Source organism: Streptopelia decaocto (genome assembly GCF_964273445.1).
Source record: "Streptopelia decaocto genome assembly, chromosome: 3".
NCBI lineage: Eukaryota > Metazoa > Chordata > Aves > Columbiformes > Columbidae > Streptopelia > Streptopelia decaocto.
The window spans coordinates 90,448,638-90,466,988 of record NC_138656.1 but is presented as its reverse complement, the minus strand read 5'-3'; the positions used below and the strand labels follow the sequence as shown (position 1 = coordinate 90,466,988).

Below are 18,351 nucleotides of genomic sequence, written 5' to 3'. Positions count from 1 at the left end.
ATATATCTATCTATATATATATATCTGTGTACATACACCAGCGAGAGAACGGGCCCCACGTACTGTTTTCCATTCAGTCAAATGAACTGCTGGTCAGGTATCTTGCATGAACATTTTTTCATCATCAATTTCTTTTTACTTGTCTAGTAATTCCAATATATGTAAAAATCTAAATATTTTTTTACTTCCTAAATTAATTTTAAACTTCATTTTCTGTGATAATATCAAAAAGGGTGCTGTCTCGTAAGGGGTATCTGTGTGACTGAGAGGTTTCCGAGCAGCCCCCATCCCAGAAGGCTGTACATAGACTATTGCGCCGTGTTAGTGGTATGTGTATATTTTGGGGCTTTTAGTTAGCTGAAACTCAGCATCTGTTATTTGCCAGATGCAATTGTGTATGTTGATTTACTTGAATTTATCTGAAAGCAGAACACTTTTTATATTTGAAAAAGTTTTATTTTTTCATCTATGTTTCCTACAGACGCCTTTTTCTTTTTATAGGCTCAAAGCTAAAGGTCTTTTTAAAGTCTGTTTGAATACTTTCAATTGATTTGCAGGTAACTTTGGTAATTATCTTGTTGTATAGTTTTTTATTTTGCAAAAAGCCCACTTTACTTTTCTCACCTGAGAGAACAGGTGGGTTTTTATACAGGCTATCTCGATACCTTTTTAAAGATGCTGCATTCGTCACTGCGGTAGAGCAGAGTGAATCCCAGCTTAATTTTACTTCACGCTGGCTTGCTCCTACTCTGTGTTTTTAGAAAGGAAAGCAGAATGTAGCTGGGAACATGCTTCTGCATGGTTTTCACGTTTGGCCCCAGAAATTTCTCTGCAGTTTCAGACCAATGTTGTCTTATGTTTCGGGCAGGGGGCCAGGGAGGGCAGTAGGGTGCTAATCTAGTTTGCAACTTACTTTCTCAATTTTGTGTCTGTTTTGAGCGGTCTGTGCTGCAGTAAGCATTGCAAGGAACTAAACATGGATGATTATATTTCCCAGTAGCACAGGATATTTTTCTGATTTGTGAATGTTTAAGTACAACAGGACTTTGAACTATCTTTGACAATAAGTTTTAAACCTTTCTTGAATTCTCTCTAAGCTGTGTTCTACTTCAGGGTCAGGCTATTATATTTTATGGCAAATTGCTTTATCACCTACTTGACAAAGTGCTGGGATTTTCTTCAAGCAGCTATGTACAGAACTACTCGAATTGCCTAAGGAAAGTAATAAACTTGGGAAGAGGGGAACTTTTCTGAGGCTCCTTTTGTCCACACGGTGAGTCCAAGGCTCTTTCCAGGAGAGAGGGGAAAGCTCAGGCTGAACTGGTGCAGCGGCACAAGACGTGACCCAGTGCTGCACAGACTCAGCGCGAGACTCAATGTTTCTGATTTTGTTCTTGAGCCTGACTTTTTTTTTTCTTTTTTTCTTTTTTTTCCCCTAAAATACATTTATTTTTGCATGGTAGTATTTGCAGAAATACTGCCTTTCTTGTATAATTGTTTTTTTAGGTAATATTGCTTAGATTTTGTGTTTTGTCTATATTCACATCATAGGACGTGCAGTGACGGGACATCCCGCTTTCAGGCATCATTTCTGTCCCCAGTGATGCTGTGTCTCTAGGGGACCAGGGAGTCTGCCAGGGTTAAAAAGATTACTACTTCATACAATCAAGTTGCAGTGCAGCCTACTTAGGCATGCTTTAAACACCAATGCTTTTTGTCTTAAACTGGATTTGGTTTCAGTGCTAAAAGAGCACTGTGATATGGAAACAGGACTGATTGTATTATTCATCCTCCCTTTATGTTTTATAATTGTGAATAATTACAGATGTTATATATGCACAGCTTTGTTAAATAAGCATATTCTATAAATTAATGGATAATCACACAAAACATCTTGGCACTTCTTTTTCACAAGGGTGAAATACTATTTTTCGTGTCAGTGTGCACTCATTTTTTTTCTTCTTTTTCTGTAATGTTTACATAAAAGCCCTATAAAAACCCCACGGGCTATACTAGCGTTTTATAAACTTTATATACTGCATAAAGCCAGCCCCTAACCATGCATTTTACCAATTCAGCAGAACTGCTGCTCTAACTTGACATGTTAGAACATGAGAAGAATCTCAGGAATCAAAACAATGTTGGGTTTGGGGTTTTTTTTTATAGTGTGTTTTTTAGATTCTGGATGTACTGAGTCATATACATTTTCTTTGAAATCCGTTATGTCCACTAGAACGAGATTGTACTGGGTGGATGTTTAAATACATCTCCGTACCCATAGGTGGGTATAGGCCGTGGAGAACAAGTTGAACCGTGACCTTTCCTTGGCTGGCGTTTAAGTGGAAAACTCGAGCTTCCCGATACCTTAAGGAAATGTGGTTTTCAAATATTAATTGCTAACAAACGTTACAGATTCTAGACCAAAAGAAGTGTGTAGCTAAAAAGAATGTAGTCTACGTGTCTTCTAGCAGGTTTATCTCAGAGTCTGCTGTTCTGCAAACACAAATGCATTTAATTATTTACCGAAGTTTCAATGTAAATATATTCTGCCTCCAGGCAATATATCTGAAGGATTTTCAATGACATACCTTATTTTATTATTTTCTTTCATTTCCTACTGATGTGCAGCTGTCGCTCAACGAATCACATTATGTGCTGACTTGTTGCTTCTTTCCTTCATTATATTCTTGGTTTGCAACATTTAAGGTTTGGTTCAGTGGAAATGTATCAAGTGGATAGAAAATTGTTGTGGTTTTTTATTTCATTATTGTGTGGCCATTTGCGTCTGAAACAAGATTCCAGATGGAAATGGAAATATCTCACACCCTTTCTGTCTGTGGCTGCTTTTGGCCACACCAAGGTCAGGCTTGTGCTTCCTACAGGTTGGTAAAACTTAGGGCTCCACAGTCTGGAGGAAACAAAAGATAAAGGTGAAAAACATTAGCCTTATATACATATATATATATATGTATAAAATTTATGGAAGTTAATATAATCTCTGAATCAGATGCAGATAGCATTCCTGGCTGAATATTAGATGATTGCTTTTATTCTAGTTATTTTCATTGTTCTCTTGCTGCCTAACTCTCCCAGGAGAAGAAAAAGAGAACTCCCAGATCAGTAGCATTTTAAAGGACACTGGGTAATAATTTGACCACTAACTTGACTTACTGCCTTCGAATTTCACAGTGGCTTCAGCAAGCTGGCCTCATCTGTTTTCTAAAGCTGCCACAAGTTTACTGGTCCTTTTGAACGCACCCACAGCAAACCAGGCAGAACAGTAAAATGAAAGATTGAGGGAGGGCAATAAAGCTGGAGCTGTAACAAACCAAATGGGAGTTACATGCCCCACAAAATAAAGACATTTCATGTTTACCTGTGATCCGTGGGCAGAGGAGATGCAGCGACTGCATTTTAAGTGTAAAGGAACTAGAAACAACATGGCCAAATAGTGGTGGGCAGGTCAAGCAAACACATTTCATCCGATTATCTGTGCAATTTAAAAACATTTGCAAAAACGCAGCGTTTGCCTGTACACGGAGCACGACTGCTGGGCTCTGCTAGGAGGAGCAAACACATTGTCTCTGAAACTCAGGGGCTCGGTTTCTTGTTCCCTCTGTCCTTCACGTGCAGGTGCTCCACCTTGCGCTCCAGAGCCCCTGTGGCTACAGAGAGACTTTGGCCTTTGTGAAATACTCACAGGAGGGTTCATGCAGGAGTTCATGCTCGGTTGCTTGAACCCAGTGATGGCTGTGATGGAAAAATTATATATATAAACTCTCTCTGAACTATAGATGGATAACATTTGTATGTATTATTACAGTATCCAGCAGCAGTGTTACTAGTACTTATTAGTATCCTGATAGGGAAAGCATTGGAGTCAACATTTTCAAATACCAGATTGGACTGTGAAAAATGAGTTATTTTGAGGATAGTTGTTAAATATTTTTCTCTTGGTACCTGCCTACTTACTTAAGTAACTTAGGAGCTAAAATACGTATTTATCACGATGCAGTTAAACCTCCAGAATTAGGGGTGGCAACAGAGATCCTCATGGGTAAAAGTGGTTTTTGCTAGTCTTTCATTCAAAAAAAATCTCATGGTGTTTTCAGATATTGAACCAGAAAGTCTTTAAAACGAGATTTACTCGGGACTTCACCGAGATTTCAAAGAGCATCCAGTGCGAATGGGCTGGCAATGGCTTGTGAAACCTCTCAATCTCTTTGCTTTGTGCTTTCTAAATACATTTATTGAAACTCTCTGTGGTTTTGTCTGTATCACCACAGTTGATACACCTTCCTTTTAAATTCACAAGTCTGTCTTTTATTTTCCAAATCTTAATTTACTTGAATGTGCTGTTAATAAATTTCAGTTCCTGATATTTTTTTGGTACAGAAGTCTACCATTCTTCAGATAAAATTTTTCTGCTCTTGCACAAGACTTGGAACGTCTAAATACTTAGATTAACCAATGTGTTCCATAATGACTTATAATGGGCCTGAAGATTTATCCTTCGGTTCTGTTTTTTTAAGGTAAAACTCACGAGTCAGCTTGAAGGCAGAAAATCTGTCACAATCTTAATCTACTTGTCTGGATTCTGCATTGAATGGACCCTCAGTGTGGAATTTGTTTGATTGTAATAATTATTATTTGGTTTCTACATATGAATGTTTTCTCTGCTACATGAGTTTCTTTCCACTGTGGAATTTTATGCATTTTTCAGACTATATTTTTTAAAGCACTTCACATTTGTATTTAAATGTTGGGGTTTTTTGCTTCTTTTGATTCATTATGGTTATGCATTACATGTGGCAATTAATATTTTCATTCTGTTATTAGTTGTTGCTCTTTTTTTTTTCTTTTTAACAGATTTACACACTTTATAGTTAAAATAAAAGTTTGCTGGTGAAAGTGCAGTCTGTCATTACCACTAATGGTTTATTTGTTGTGCTATGGACTTTTGAGGACTATGCCCTGAATCGGTTAAAACACTGACCTGATTCTAAAATGTTATGGAACAGCCTTATGTATGAACAAGCCAATGACTTTTCATGCACACGTCTGGATTTGTATCATCATTTGCACTCATCTATTCTGATGATTTCTTGTAGTATTAAAGTAGATGCGGGTTATGAGAGAGTTTGGCCAAACAGGAGGTGCAGGAGAACGGTTCTGGCTCAGGCTGTGTCCCGAGGCTCTGGGAAGGACAGCACGTTGCTTTTTGGCCTATTTTCTCCCCCATCTTTTCCCCGAAATCTCCCCCGGTGCTGCTCTGTGGCACTAAACAGACAGCAGTAGAAACCTGTAGGTAAGACTTGTAAAGGTTCAACCTCTCTTATATTTTATCATTTAAAATATTGGGCTATGCAAGGGACATAAAGAGGTTATGAAAACTACTCCCATTTAACTTGTTCTCAAAAATATTTAATAAATGTGCAAATACACTTTCTTTTAGTAGGCAGCTTTATCAGATGTTTTTCTCCCAAGTGATCTCCATTTAGGCATTTTCTGTCAACACGTGAGGTGCCAGAGAAGCATCTCTTAGATGTGGCTGGAGCATTGGGTTTGTTTTGGGGAAGGCTTATCGATTGTTCTTTTCAATAATTTATTTTAGAGTATATATTATAGTAGTACCTTTCCCTTTAGTGTTGTCTTATATGGTACACACAAAACGCATAGCTCTAATGATCATGTTGTTTCTTTGTATTCTCACATGGAATACAAATCAACTATTTTGAACATAAACAGACAATTAAGGGCTTGGAAAAAAAAATAATCAATGCTTGAAGCAAGTGTGCCAAAGCTTGTATTTGAAAATTTGGATGACTACTAGCAAAATGAAAGGAAGCATCATAGGATGGTTTCACTGTTGTCTTTGAGAGAGAATACACTTCAGAGAATGCAGAGTCAAAACCACAAATAGTTTAATTTATACAAACAAAATATCGACATTGCACATTTTCCTCTAAAAACTTAGTTTATCTAAAAAAGGCAACTTGGGATGTCTAATGGCGGTCTTCTAGCTGTTCTGTTTATTGGTTTTGAATGTAACCATACATACAAAAACATATAGGGGGTTAAACCATCATTTATTTGGGGTTTTTTTTTGTACAACCACAGATATTACTTCAAAATCTGTACTCTCTACTGTGAAACTTTTGTATTTCTGAGACAAAATTCCCTTGACAGTGGCATCTAGCCTTTTATTTTTCTTTCACATAGAAGGAGGGAAGCTGGAATGGGCTTCACACAAATTATAAATGCAACACAAATTGGAGTGAAAAACTGACAGGTTATTCCACATGGCTTATTTGTGAGAAGCCAGTGATCTCACCTTTACAGTGATTTACAGCACAGAAAGCATCAGGTTTTCATAAGAAGAGCCTCCCACCCCTGTTTCTACAATTGCATTCAAGAGCTGAGGGAGGCTTAGCAGATCCTGTGACTGGGCCTGAAGTGATGCAATCTGCCTGCTGCTGCTCTGGAATTTCTTTTACAGATATAAAAGAATAGCTACAACTGACGTAAATAAACTGTTTCTTTTTTATTTGGTGGCTGAAGACACATTATTTCACTGTACATCACACATAGGAAGTAAGTAGGGGAGGAGGAGAAATCACAGAAACTCTTTATTAAAAAATAACAATAAAAATAGACAAGTGCCTTTTTTTCCCCCCAAAAGGAGAAAGAACCAGAAGGCATCATCTGTGTTTGTCTGTAAGCCCCATCGTTCCTGCTTGTGTTGCTAAGTACAGCTTTGGAGAGAATGTACAACACCGTGTTAAAAATGCCTTACTGAAACCTGGGTCGAAAGATTTCTCCTTGATTGTGTTTCTCCTTCATTCCTTATTTTTTCTCAGCTGTCTGTGCAGGCAGTAAATTGATGCCGACACTTGGTGGCACTTGCGTTTCCCACTCACGGCCCTTTCATGTTCTTCCCAGCCCGCTCTCCCGCCTGCATCCTGCAGGACGCCGGCTCGCAGTACCCAGGGGGGCCAGGAGGGCCAGGAGGACCAGGAACCCCAGGCTGACCGGCCACCCCAGGGAGACCTCGGTCACCATCGCGGCCTTCCCTGCCATAGCTGGGTTTGCCTGGTTCACCTGGAAAAGAAGATACAGGTCTGAAAATTGGCAGCGTATGACTTGCTTTGTATGTACATAGATGTAACAAACATCCTGTTGTTAAAAGCTGTGTGAAGATGGTTTGGTTTTTTTTTTTTTACTGTTCTCGGTGGATTTCCCCAGAGAGGTGCTACTTAGAGGGACAGTTTTCCTCTAACAGACCACCAGGCTGTGTTTATAGATCTACAGCAATGACAGTTGAGGCCCAACCCTCTCCAGTTACACGGGAGCAGATCTGCTGCTTTAAACAGCAGAACTGATGGCAGCACTGCAGACAACCCTGTGGGTGTTGCCCATCAAGGTGTAGATACTACTCACTACTTCAGAGTTATGTTAGTGCTCCAGAACAAGACATATCAAGAATTTATTTTTATTCCCCACTCAGATGTGTTGGGGAAAGAGATGTATGGAGTTGAACTGCTGAGCACTAAAGTAGCTTTTTACTTCTAAATCTTCAATGAAAGGATGAAATATAGTGATTTCAGTAAACCTCTTTCAATGACAAATTTCTAAAGACAACTCCTAGTTTCCCGGCCATCCTAGGTATATACTCAACTCAATCTTTCTTCCTTTTCAAAAAGAGAAAAATGACAGTAGTTTCTGTCTATACATATATATCTATAGAGAGAAATGTGCTGTAGAGACATACTGTTGGAATAACATGTTTATTTTCCCTCACTGGCCACTAGAGGCCAGTTGTGCTGTATTTATCAGCAAGAATCTGTCCTGGGCCCCTGTTACATAACGTGGCAACTAATTACCACAAGAATAAAGGAGAATTGTACTCTGAATGTCCTAAAATTATGAAAAGAGACTGCAGTGGCTGCCAGTGAGATATTCTGGGTTTTGTGACTATTTTTGTTTGGCTTATGTTTTATATTTATATATTCATGTAAGAAAGAATCGATTTTATATACTCCTCTGCGTGTTATTGCCTTTTTTTTTTTTTTTTCGGTGTTTTGTATACATGTTTCATAGTCTTTCTACACTGAAATGAATGGGGTGGTAGCTCTTCAGTAAAAGAGCTTTTAATTCTGATTTGTGACTGTATCATTACCTATGAAGTACTGTTATTGGGAATTTTATTGCTTAATGGACACCTTTTAACTTTTCAAGGCAGCTTGAGGTGTCACTTCTAAATAAATTTTACTACATTTCTTCTTTACCCTCACCCTTTTATATTTACCTGGAAGACCTCTTGGTCCAGGGTAACCTTTCGGTCCTCTGCCTGGAAATCCTCTTTCTCCTCTTTCTCCTGGTTCACCTAAAGTAAATTAATGAAACATTAGATACGGCCTGCTCGGAGTATTGCTGTCAGTAAGTTCCCTCTCCAAGGAGAAGGGCTAATAAGCAGAGAATTCGGGTGGCTGCATACAGCCTTAGCATCTTTGAATGATGTCCTGACATGTCCCTGTAAAAGGTTTGGGATTTGTTTGGCTTTTCCTCCCTGTCCCCCACTTGAGTTATTCTCAGAAGTAGACATGTTGGAGGTACAAAAAAAAGAGAACCCAAAACACCTAGGGCTGGACAGTAAGTACCACAAGAAAGATGCCATAGCCTATATATTAATAATGGAAATAAACCAAACTCCCAGAACTGCACAGGATATTTTAGAATACAGACGGAGGGTACTGGCAAATGGCTTTTGCAAGACCATGTGAACTCTACTAATAAGAAAAAACTCTCGATTGTGTAAAATAACACAGGAATCAGTACAAAAGTCCAAGTCTCAACAGAGGGTGCACACAGGGTGCTGGAGGAGGAATCTTATCTCAATGCTTCAGACTGACGAGTCAGCACGGAGATTCAGCCCATCTTTGTAAACGCAGCTACCAGAAGCACTGATGTCAGGCTACCCAGATACACTTCTGCTCGTTCCAGCTACTGAACACTTCGGAATAGTGTTTTCTGCTGGTTACCCAAAACTTCTCCAACTTTTTTATGATTCTGCCCTCCTTCACTGCCCTCCTCAGATTGCTCATTAAAGTCACTATAACCTCCTTCCTTGAGCCAACTCTTGATTCTGCTGGGTTTGATGCCATTAAAATCACTGTACCTCTGTATCTTCTCCTCTATCTCATGGTGACACATTATTGTGTTTCTCTCTCCTCTTCATCACACCCTTCTAAACCATTCTCAACCTCCTTTTCTCTTTTATCACGTGTCCTAGGTACCCTTTTCCTCTCACTTCTATCTCAAGACAACTCCCCAAATGGACGGGGAAAGTCAGTTCATCTCTGTGTCTGTGACCTCCATGGAACTCTGGTAACTACCAGCAAATCAGTGTGAAGAACTGGGATTTTTTTCAGGTGCTTGCCATGTATCATCAGGATAGCTCATGAGAGCATTCGCCACTTCTCTTGTGTCTGTAATTGTATTTCAGGGTTTACTGTAAGGTAACTTGGAATTTGATGACAATTATGATAGGAAACAAAGCATTTTGCTTGGGTTTGGGGCTTTGTTTGTTTGTTGTTTGGTTTTTAGGTTTTTTTTTGTGCTCTGTAGAATATTTTTTAATATGAACACAGTGCAGCTTGCTGTGTGATGAATCAAATTCAGCATCTCAAATCACCTCTGTATCTCCATTTTCTGTGCTTCTGCAAATACAGATGACATTACATGAAAACAGTGAGAGAACTCCAGCAACAAGGCTGTTAAGGTTTGTTTTGAATGTCTTCTATTCCTTCTCTCAAAGGCTTTCCCAATTTTACTTTCAAATAAAACCTGAGACAAAAGTTAATGCTCCAGTTCAGCAACAGACCAGCTTTATGCAGAAATACAGTTTTAAAATAAAACCTTCATTCAAGAAAACAAACTGAAACCACTGCTGAATAGAAACTAATACATACATAGCAGTCATAAGACTTTGCAAAAAATTCTACTATATAATCCTTTGGAGGTGTATAAACCCTCTGGGTGAGGAACAAAAGAGATATTAACTTAAAGTTGTTTTGTGAAGTGTAAGGTTAGTCAGTTTTGTTATGGATTTGTTCTTTCCAAAGAATCAATAGATTGTGGTACATGGTGCAATGATGTTAAACGGCTCAAGTATTATACCCAAGTAAGAGGCAGATTGTTCTCATTCACTTGTAATGTGAGAAACTGGATAGACTTAGAAAAGCAGGCTAGAAATGAGCAAATAAATCTGACTCTTTCCATGAGTTTTTGGGACCACAAGTCTTGCAGAAGTGAGTTCCACAACCAGACTGAGTGGAGGACAGAGAATCACTGCTGGAACTCGTCAGCATATAAAAAACACAAACATCAAAAGTGCATGAGAGGGAAAGATTTAATATTAGGAATCTGACTGAACTGCTTACTTCTGGTTCAAGGCAGGTGCCTGTGCTTACTCATATTGTGTAAGTGATTTGATGACAAAAAAGCCACAAATTTATAAACCGATCTTGCTGAGGCCAGGCCAAGGTACCCTTTAATCACTGGTGCAGCTGAGGCAACAGTTATGGGAAACAGTTTAGGTTCCTAATTCAGGATCTTTTTGTACCTTACATGTGTAAAATGTAACAATCTATAATCCAAATGGAAACAAACAAACAAACAAAAAACCCACCCACACAAAAAAACCTGGAGCAGTCAACAACTGAAAGCCAGTTACAGAATTTCTTACCTTTAGGGCCTTTCCGACCGATCTCACCAGGGGGACCTTTAAGGCCCGGCAAGCCACGGGGTCCGAGCTGCCCTGGGAAGCCGTTTTCACCAGCAGGTCCTGGAGCACCTGGTGGCCCCGGCCGGCCAGGAAGACCTGGAGCGCCAAATTCTGGCCTCTTAAGACTGGCTGCCAGCTGAGCGAGTTGTTCTGCAAGGACCGGGAAGACAGAATTAATCAGTAAGTGGATCCGAATTGAGAGATTCTCATGTTCACAAAAGCAGAACATGTATTCGCTGCTACAGAAACAAACAGATCACAGTTCAGCACCTTCCTTATGTAGAATGCTGTTTACAGAGATTGCTACATATAAGATATTATCATAGTAGCACTAGAGGGAAACCACATAGGCATGCCGTGATGCTGATCACTCTGAAGCCTATATTTTAAAGATTTAATGTTTGCAAGTTGAAATAACTTAAGTGTATATGGTTTATTTAGAAATGTCCTTATAATTTTCTATGTCATTTAAATTCCTACCATCTAATAAGAAAACTTACTCATGCAGTTGCTGCCTCTTAAAAGCACAGATTTCTTCTTTATTACTACTTGTTACATGTTACTAAGATCCATCATTGCAAAAAAAAACCAGCAGAAAAACATGAGGGCAGGTACCTACATTGGCCTGCAAAGTAAGCGCAGGCCTTCTTTATCGGAGGAAAGAAACCCCTCAAATTGGTGCTCGTGAGCTCAAGTTTGACACGTAATTGGAAATTTTATGTTGATCTTAAAGTAAATCAGGAGGAGCTTTGCTGTTCATTAGGCAAAGGATCAGCTCGCCGTTCCTCTTGGAATGGTCTTAGCTTGCTATTTCCCTTTCCTCATCCCCTTTCCAGGGCACTGCTCTAGCAGCGGGAGAGCAGTCCTCTCTTTGCTTGAAGTTGCTATTTAGACTTCAAATCCATCCTCCAAGCATGTCTTAGAAATAACTTCCTCTTGTACAGCCACACTCCATATGACATTTGCTATAAAGTCTGCATGACTTGGCAAGACTAGTCATTTTGCATCCATAGCCACAAAAAATTAAGAAGATGGAGGCAGAGCAAAGAATCTGAAATAAAACAGGATCTATGGCTCGCAGATACATGGGGAAGACTGGGAATAGCAATCTGCAGGCAAAGCGTGCTCAGGAGCTGAACTTCAGTTACAGTTGTCTTTAAACTGACGAAGTTCCAGGACCTGCTTGGACTAATATCTTCTTTCTTTTTTTTGTAGAGGGATGCAATGAAGACAGTCCAGATTTTTCCCATATCCTTCTCTTCACTGCTAATTCTGATGGCTATGAATAAATTCAAGCATCGTATCTGATTTCACTGTAATCCTCCTCAGTATTACTGTGTCTTTCAAGAGATCACTTTAAAAGGCCTTTTTATCCTATTTATAGAAAGTTTAAAAAAAATAGACTCTGCTGCATGGTATTAAGAACAGCGGTGACTACTGATGATAACTTAGATTAAATCACGAGCAGCAATTTCATTCTAGTAAACTCTTAACATTACAAAGGCACCATATCCCTAAGGGCATCTTCAAAAGCAAGAACTGAAAAGTTTCTTTTGTGCTTACAGTGCAGCATAAAGTTTTAACCTCAGTAAATCCCATGTGCCCAACTGCATTAGAAAAGTTCCAGATTTCAGCGTGTCAAGAAGAACTGAGCAAATATAATTAGTGTTTTGAACATCTGCCTATTGCTTTCATTTTATGGTATATTATCTACAGAAAGCCTCTCTCTGCACTCCTCTTTTTTTTTTTTTTTTACCTATTTTGCACATAGTTTGTTTGCTGTAATCTAATAGTGTGTGAGTACAAATGGCAAAACAAGCTTTCAGTGAAGCCATGTACTTTTATAGATGTAAACACAGAAAGTGATCTCTACACAAAACATATCTGTTTCATAAAAACATTATCTCCTGGTTACTATAGTAATAGTGTGGAATCAAGAGGTATTTCAAAGAGACTGTAAAGTATATTTAAAATAAGGGACTTCTTTTTCATATTCTCTCATATTGTATCCCCATCGACTGTGGAAAGCTTTTCTGCCAGGTCCCCAGCTGAGGCCACACTATTTGTTCTGGATGAGAGTGGGAAAATTTTGGTTGCCCCCACAGCAGTAAATTATCCTGATTTAAATGCATAAGAAACATAAAAACTTTTTAGCATATTTACCTTGCATGACTCTCATGCAAACCTGTTTAATGTGCTGATCAGTTGGTTCTTTTCCCTAGGATTAAAAATATATATATATAGTTAAAAAAACAATTGTTATCACAGTACATTTTACAAGTGTACCTGATGTGAAAAGTGCTGGCAGGTCAATAAAAGATGGATGTTGCAGTCCCTGCAAGTGCAACTATTGCAGCTGAAGTCAATTTGACTTGCAAGGTAGATACCATGTGTGATAATCAATGTATCAAACATGGTACTTGTGCACCATAGTGGTGGGGGGGGAGCGTAAGAAAATGGAACTGAATGGAAAGCTGAGGACCCAAGGACCTCACTGCATACAACCCTAAGACTTCTCTGGTGCACAAACGTGTCTGTTGTGAGGTACAGTGTATTTCACACTCTACCGCAGCACTTGGGTTTTACATGTGTCTGTAGCTCCGGATGCAACAAAAGGAGTGCTGTGAGTGACAGCTAAGTGTTCAAGAGACACCAATCCCATGAAAACAGTACTTACAGCAGGACCTTGGCTGCCAGGCAGACCTGGGGCCCCCTGCTCACCCTGCAAGCCCCGCGGCCCAGGGGCACCTCGTGGCCCTTCCATGCCAGGCAGTCCCCGACTTCCCTCAGGCCCACGGGAACCAGGATCTCCCGGATTACCAACCTGACAAGGCAAGAGAGGAATTTCAACAGACTGCTATACAAGCGTTCTGTCAAAAGAGGCAAGTCAACATCCATAGTGACATGCACAAGAGATTGGGTTTCTGTCAAGGAACAAATCTCCTACAGCTGGTTTCTACTTCTGTCCTCATGTATGTCACACGCAGCTTTTCTAGATGTTAAGCGTTCCTATAAGTTACAAATATTCCAGCTCCCTGCTTGCTCCAAACACCTTTCATGCCCTTGGGTAGAGAGTACCACAGCATGAACCTGCATCGCCTGGCTGCTTGGGAACACACATTTTTGCTTCGTTTACACCTGCCAGAGCTCACTGCACACAGGTTCTAGTACCTACGCTCAAGTTTGCTGGCATAGGGAAGGGAACATCCTCACACAAACTGATGTTGACAAACTGCCTGAACAGATGCGATGCCAGCTTATTTCTTTCAGGGAAGTGGTAGAAAGAGCTGTTTTACTGGTATAAGCATTCTGATCCTTTCAGGAATGAAAGGATTAATATGGCTACACCAATATGTCCACTTAAGTACATTTAGTAAATAAAGCTATAGCTTATGCTCCAGTAAATTTTGTAAAAGTGATTAAATATCATGCAGAGTGAGACTTATGCCAACAGGCACCTCTAAGTTACTTTCAGTACAGGTTATTTTACTACTGTTAATCAATAGTAGTACTAACAAAGAACAACCAACCAACCAAACAAGCAAAAAAAACCACAACAAAACCCAAAACAAGCAGAAAAAAAAAAAATCCTACATACTTATGGCTTCCCAAATCTACTGGGAAAAAAATGAGAAAGAAGCACAGCACCCACTGAAAGAGATGCTCAAGAACAAATTTTTCAGCTGTGGTATCAGTTAAATCCACAAGATGGAGCGATTTCAGTTCCATCTGTGCTGCATCTCAGTCAAAAGAAAACACAAAAGCACACTTCAGCAGATCCATTAAAGAAGACAGCAAATTCACTTCATGGACTATACAACCAGAAAGCCATCATTCCTTTCTTCCCCAGCCTGGTGAGTTATCAGGTTCCCTGCTGGATTATTCATCCCTGTGTATGTACTCACTAGGATGACAAGCATTCTGGAGTCTCATCAGGAGAAGAAGATTTTAAAACTCTAGGGAGATGAAACTACACATTTGTCCTCTATACTTTCTCTCTTCCTCTTGTCCGTCTTGTAAGATACTGCTCTGCAGTACACACGCTCTCTAGCTTGCATTTGCTTAGCCCCAAAGTCACACAGGCCACTGAGAACCCAAACACAGATTTTTTTGTTACAGTCATACTCAGTTCCCTGTTGACAGAACTGTTGACATGTTAGTGTCACAGCCCAAACTGTCAGCTGCTGTAACAACCCCACTCTTCAGTGATTCTGAAGCAAAATAATGCGTCCAGCTCTCAAATTCTTTTTATGTGATACACAAGCTTCTGGTCACCTTCCACATCAAAGCTATCATTTTGTTGTTTCTTAAAAATAAAGTAAAATAAAAAAAAGAGGAATGTAGGAATCTGGGCCTTAAATACTTTTGCTTTTATAGACATCACAGTCCTGCTGCCAGCTTTTATACAGTGTAAAGATTACAGACTGCACGCAGCCACTGCACTGAGCCTCCTTTCTATACAACACCTACTGTACAAAGAGTGCATTCATTTCCTTAAAAAAAAAAAAAAAGAAAAATAAATAGTTGGCCAGAAAACTGCTGCTGAAGGATGCTTCTCTTTTATGGAGCTTACAATTCAGTCTGTGAGTTTCTTTCCAAAGCTAATTCATTTTAATATTAACTGTATTCAAAATTTAAACAGAAGTAATGCTGTTTTAACTCATTCAATTTAACCGTGATAAAGAGCTCAGCTCATTATTTGTATTTTCTTTCTTAAATCTGAAAATCATCTATCTGATCTACTATGTATTGCTATAACAGTGCTATTCATTATACTTACAGATCCCTTTGCTCCTGGCAATCCCATATCACCCTAAGCAAAAATAAGACAAACTATTTAGAAAAGAGTATCATTACCATGTACATTACATATGCAGTAAACTTGACATGATTTTTTTCACTATTAAAAAAAGTTTACATATTTAGTTAATTTACACAAAATCACAAAACTCAAATTTCAAATCTTTTTGTAAAATTACTTTCTCAAAAACATTTCTGTACAAGGCAAATAAGAAAGCATGTTTATTATAATTAGTTTTGTGTTGCATATCTTAGACACATGACTGCAACTTCTCAAGCCATAGTTGCAGCATAGTACAATCTTAGACAGTAGAAGCCTTTAGAGGAAGCATTATTTAACCAGGATTTTCTAGTTTGGCAGAATTACAGGTATTTTACAGTGTTGTATTAGCTCTGATAAAATTGCAAGAGAAACCAGGCAGGTGTCTACCCAATGTTCTTTGAAGAAGACAAATCCCTAAAGTTCCTGTTTCCAGCAACCTGGCTCCTGGATTGAACAACCCTGAGATCCCCCTATTGCTTGACTGAGAATAGCAGACCCGCTATTGAGAAGTTTTTAGTTTCCCTTCTGAATTAGAAAAAAAAAAAAAGTTTCAAAATCTTGTAATCACCTATGAAATAGATTAACTCTTCTTCTTCAGTGTTTTCATATTAGTCTTGGAGAGATTTCTGAAAATTTTATTTTCCCAGTTTCTACACATCATTGCTGAAATAATTGATTTCTAAAAGTCAGAAAGGCCACTTTGTCTGTTAATGAATGCCATAAGTGAAATGGAAATAACAACTGTTATTGGTTTAAAACCAGACCAACCAGCAGCACACTTAAACAACACATAGTGTTGCTTCCTGGGAATCTGTGTAGTGAGGGCAAAGCTGTGTTACTCAACATCTAGCTCACTATGCCTGTCAATCAGCTTTAAAGAATTGACAGAGTGTAGGAAAAAAGTACTCATTTCCAGCACACAACCTGGCTATTGCTTTTTAAATAGGAAGCAGTTTACTTCCTTTTGAAAGATCAAGTTTTGGCTTTGCTGGATGGGGCCCCGTAGGAGCCACTGGACTAGTACACTTTTTTCCTGGAGGAGAACAAATCCCCTTTACCCAGGGGCACATGACCCAGACATTACCCATGGGAATTCACAACATGCCACACTCCTGCAGTGTGTATAAGTATATATATGTATATACGTATATTCCTCCAGCAATATTATAGTGCCACAGCCTCTTTTCAGACTTCTCTGTAACAGCCACTTGCTACATCTCATTTCCAAAGATAAAGGCAATACAAAATACTTCCATTATTAAGGACATTTATTACCTGTGCTCCTGTTTCACCTCAATTAAACTACATCATCCTCATTGCCTCATATATATATATATATAAAAGTATTCATGTATAAATGCCTAGTGTATCTCTACATATGTATCTATCTATATACACAAACACCCCCTCTGCGAGGCAGCCTGTACTATATTATAGACCTAATAGAATAGGAGTATTTCAGAGTGCTTTCAAAACAACAGGAATGGCATGACCAGGCTAATAGAACTGCTATGCTCTGCAATGCCCAGTTGGTATAAAACTGAAATGTGACTCTAAATGATCAAACATATGCTTGAAGCACTCCAACAGTACTTTAAAATTTTAATTTATGACAAGAAAATATTAGCTCAGGTGAAGAAAATAATGCCTTACTAAGTCACCCTTTTCTCCTCCATCTCCTTCTGCTCCAGGTGCACCCTATATCAGAAAAAAAACATACTGTTAGCCTTCAGATTTAGCCAACATAATGTACTGCAGCATTTTGCAGAGTGACTTGAAAGTACCATAATCTCTAACATGACTTACTTGTTCACCCTTAGGTCCTGGTTCACCGACTGAACCCTACAAGATTAAAGATTAAAAAAACAAATCAGAATTTGAAACTGCAGGTTCAAAAGCGTAATCAATTATCTTAAACCATCCCTACCATCTATCACTAATGCAAGAGACATTTAAAGCTGCAAATTTTTAAGAATTACAATGAAAACATTTAAAACTTACTATATAATTAAGGTGACAGACTGAAGGCAAGTAATAGCATGGAACATACAATCCACTGCCACACTGGATGGTACAGATTCTGACTGTCAAACAGTAGATCTCCCCTTTACGTGGCAGATGCTCTTGCAGCTGCTACAAGTCTGCTCTGCAAATTGGTTAAAAGTTATAAGTAAAAAATCCAGTAAGTGTATCATTTTTCTAGCCCTATTAAGTACTCTGTATTGCTGTAGGCCATACCAGACCTGCTAGTATGAGATGTGCACACTGAGACATTGACAAGCCCAGTCACAATCTTGTTTTGCTTGCTGTTTAATTCTCAAGGTTTTCTAGCAGAACTGTCTCTAGAATTTTGATCTCTACAGTCAAAGCTAAATGGTTTGTATCTTAAACTTGATATCCCTTTTTTTTTAAAAAAAAAAAAAAAAAAGATCATTATGTTTCATCTTAGAATCCTGTAATAAAATATACATGTGTGGACAGGCAGGAACCAATGAGGAAAAAAAAATGACCTGATTCATTTCAAATCTATGTAATTTGTTTCTACAGGAAAAGTATTTAATTTGTAGAACAGTGCATTATTTAAGAAAATGTTAGTGTTTGTGTTTTGTTAGAAAACCAATCTCACCACCCTTAAACGTTCTTTGCAGTCTGTGCACATTAAAACACATACATTCCAAACAAAAGAACTAACACTATGCATATTTATTTTCCTAAAACAGAC

The 18,351-nt window shown here is 38.7% G+C and overlaps 1 protein-coding gene across 1 annotated transcript in view; it reads right to left on the bottom strand.

Annotated features, from left to right (window-relative positions):
- Nucleotides 1-6,916: 6,916 nt before the first annotated feature.
- The window catches only part of COL9A1 (collagen type IX alpha 1 chain), a gene marked incomplete at both ends in the record, with an annotated part of 67,663 nt that continues 56,228 nt past the window's right edge, over nucleotides 6,917-18,351 (bottom strand). The window contains 8 exons of the mRNA XM_082048648.1: nucleotides 6,917-7,101; nucleotides 8,309-8,386; nucleotides 10,748-10,936; nucleotides 12,950-13,004; nucleotides 13,464-13,610; nucleotides 15,567-15,599; nucleotides 17,283-17,327; nucleotides 17,436-17,471. Coding sequence (XP_081904774.1) covers nucleotides 6,917-7,101; nucleotides 8,309-8,386; nucleotides 10,748-10,936; nucleotides 12,950-13,004; nucleotides 13,464-13,610; nucleotides 15,567-15,599; nucleotides 17,283-17,327; nucleotides 17,436-17,471 — 768 coding nt within the window. The remainder of the gene's footprint in view (nucleotides 7,102-8,308; nucleotides 8,387-10,747; nucleotides 10,937-12,949; nucleotides 13,005-13,463; nucleotides 13,611-15,566; nucleotides 15,600-17,282; nucleotides 17,328-17,435; nucleotides 17,472-18,351) is intronic.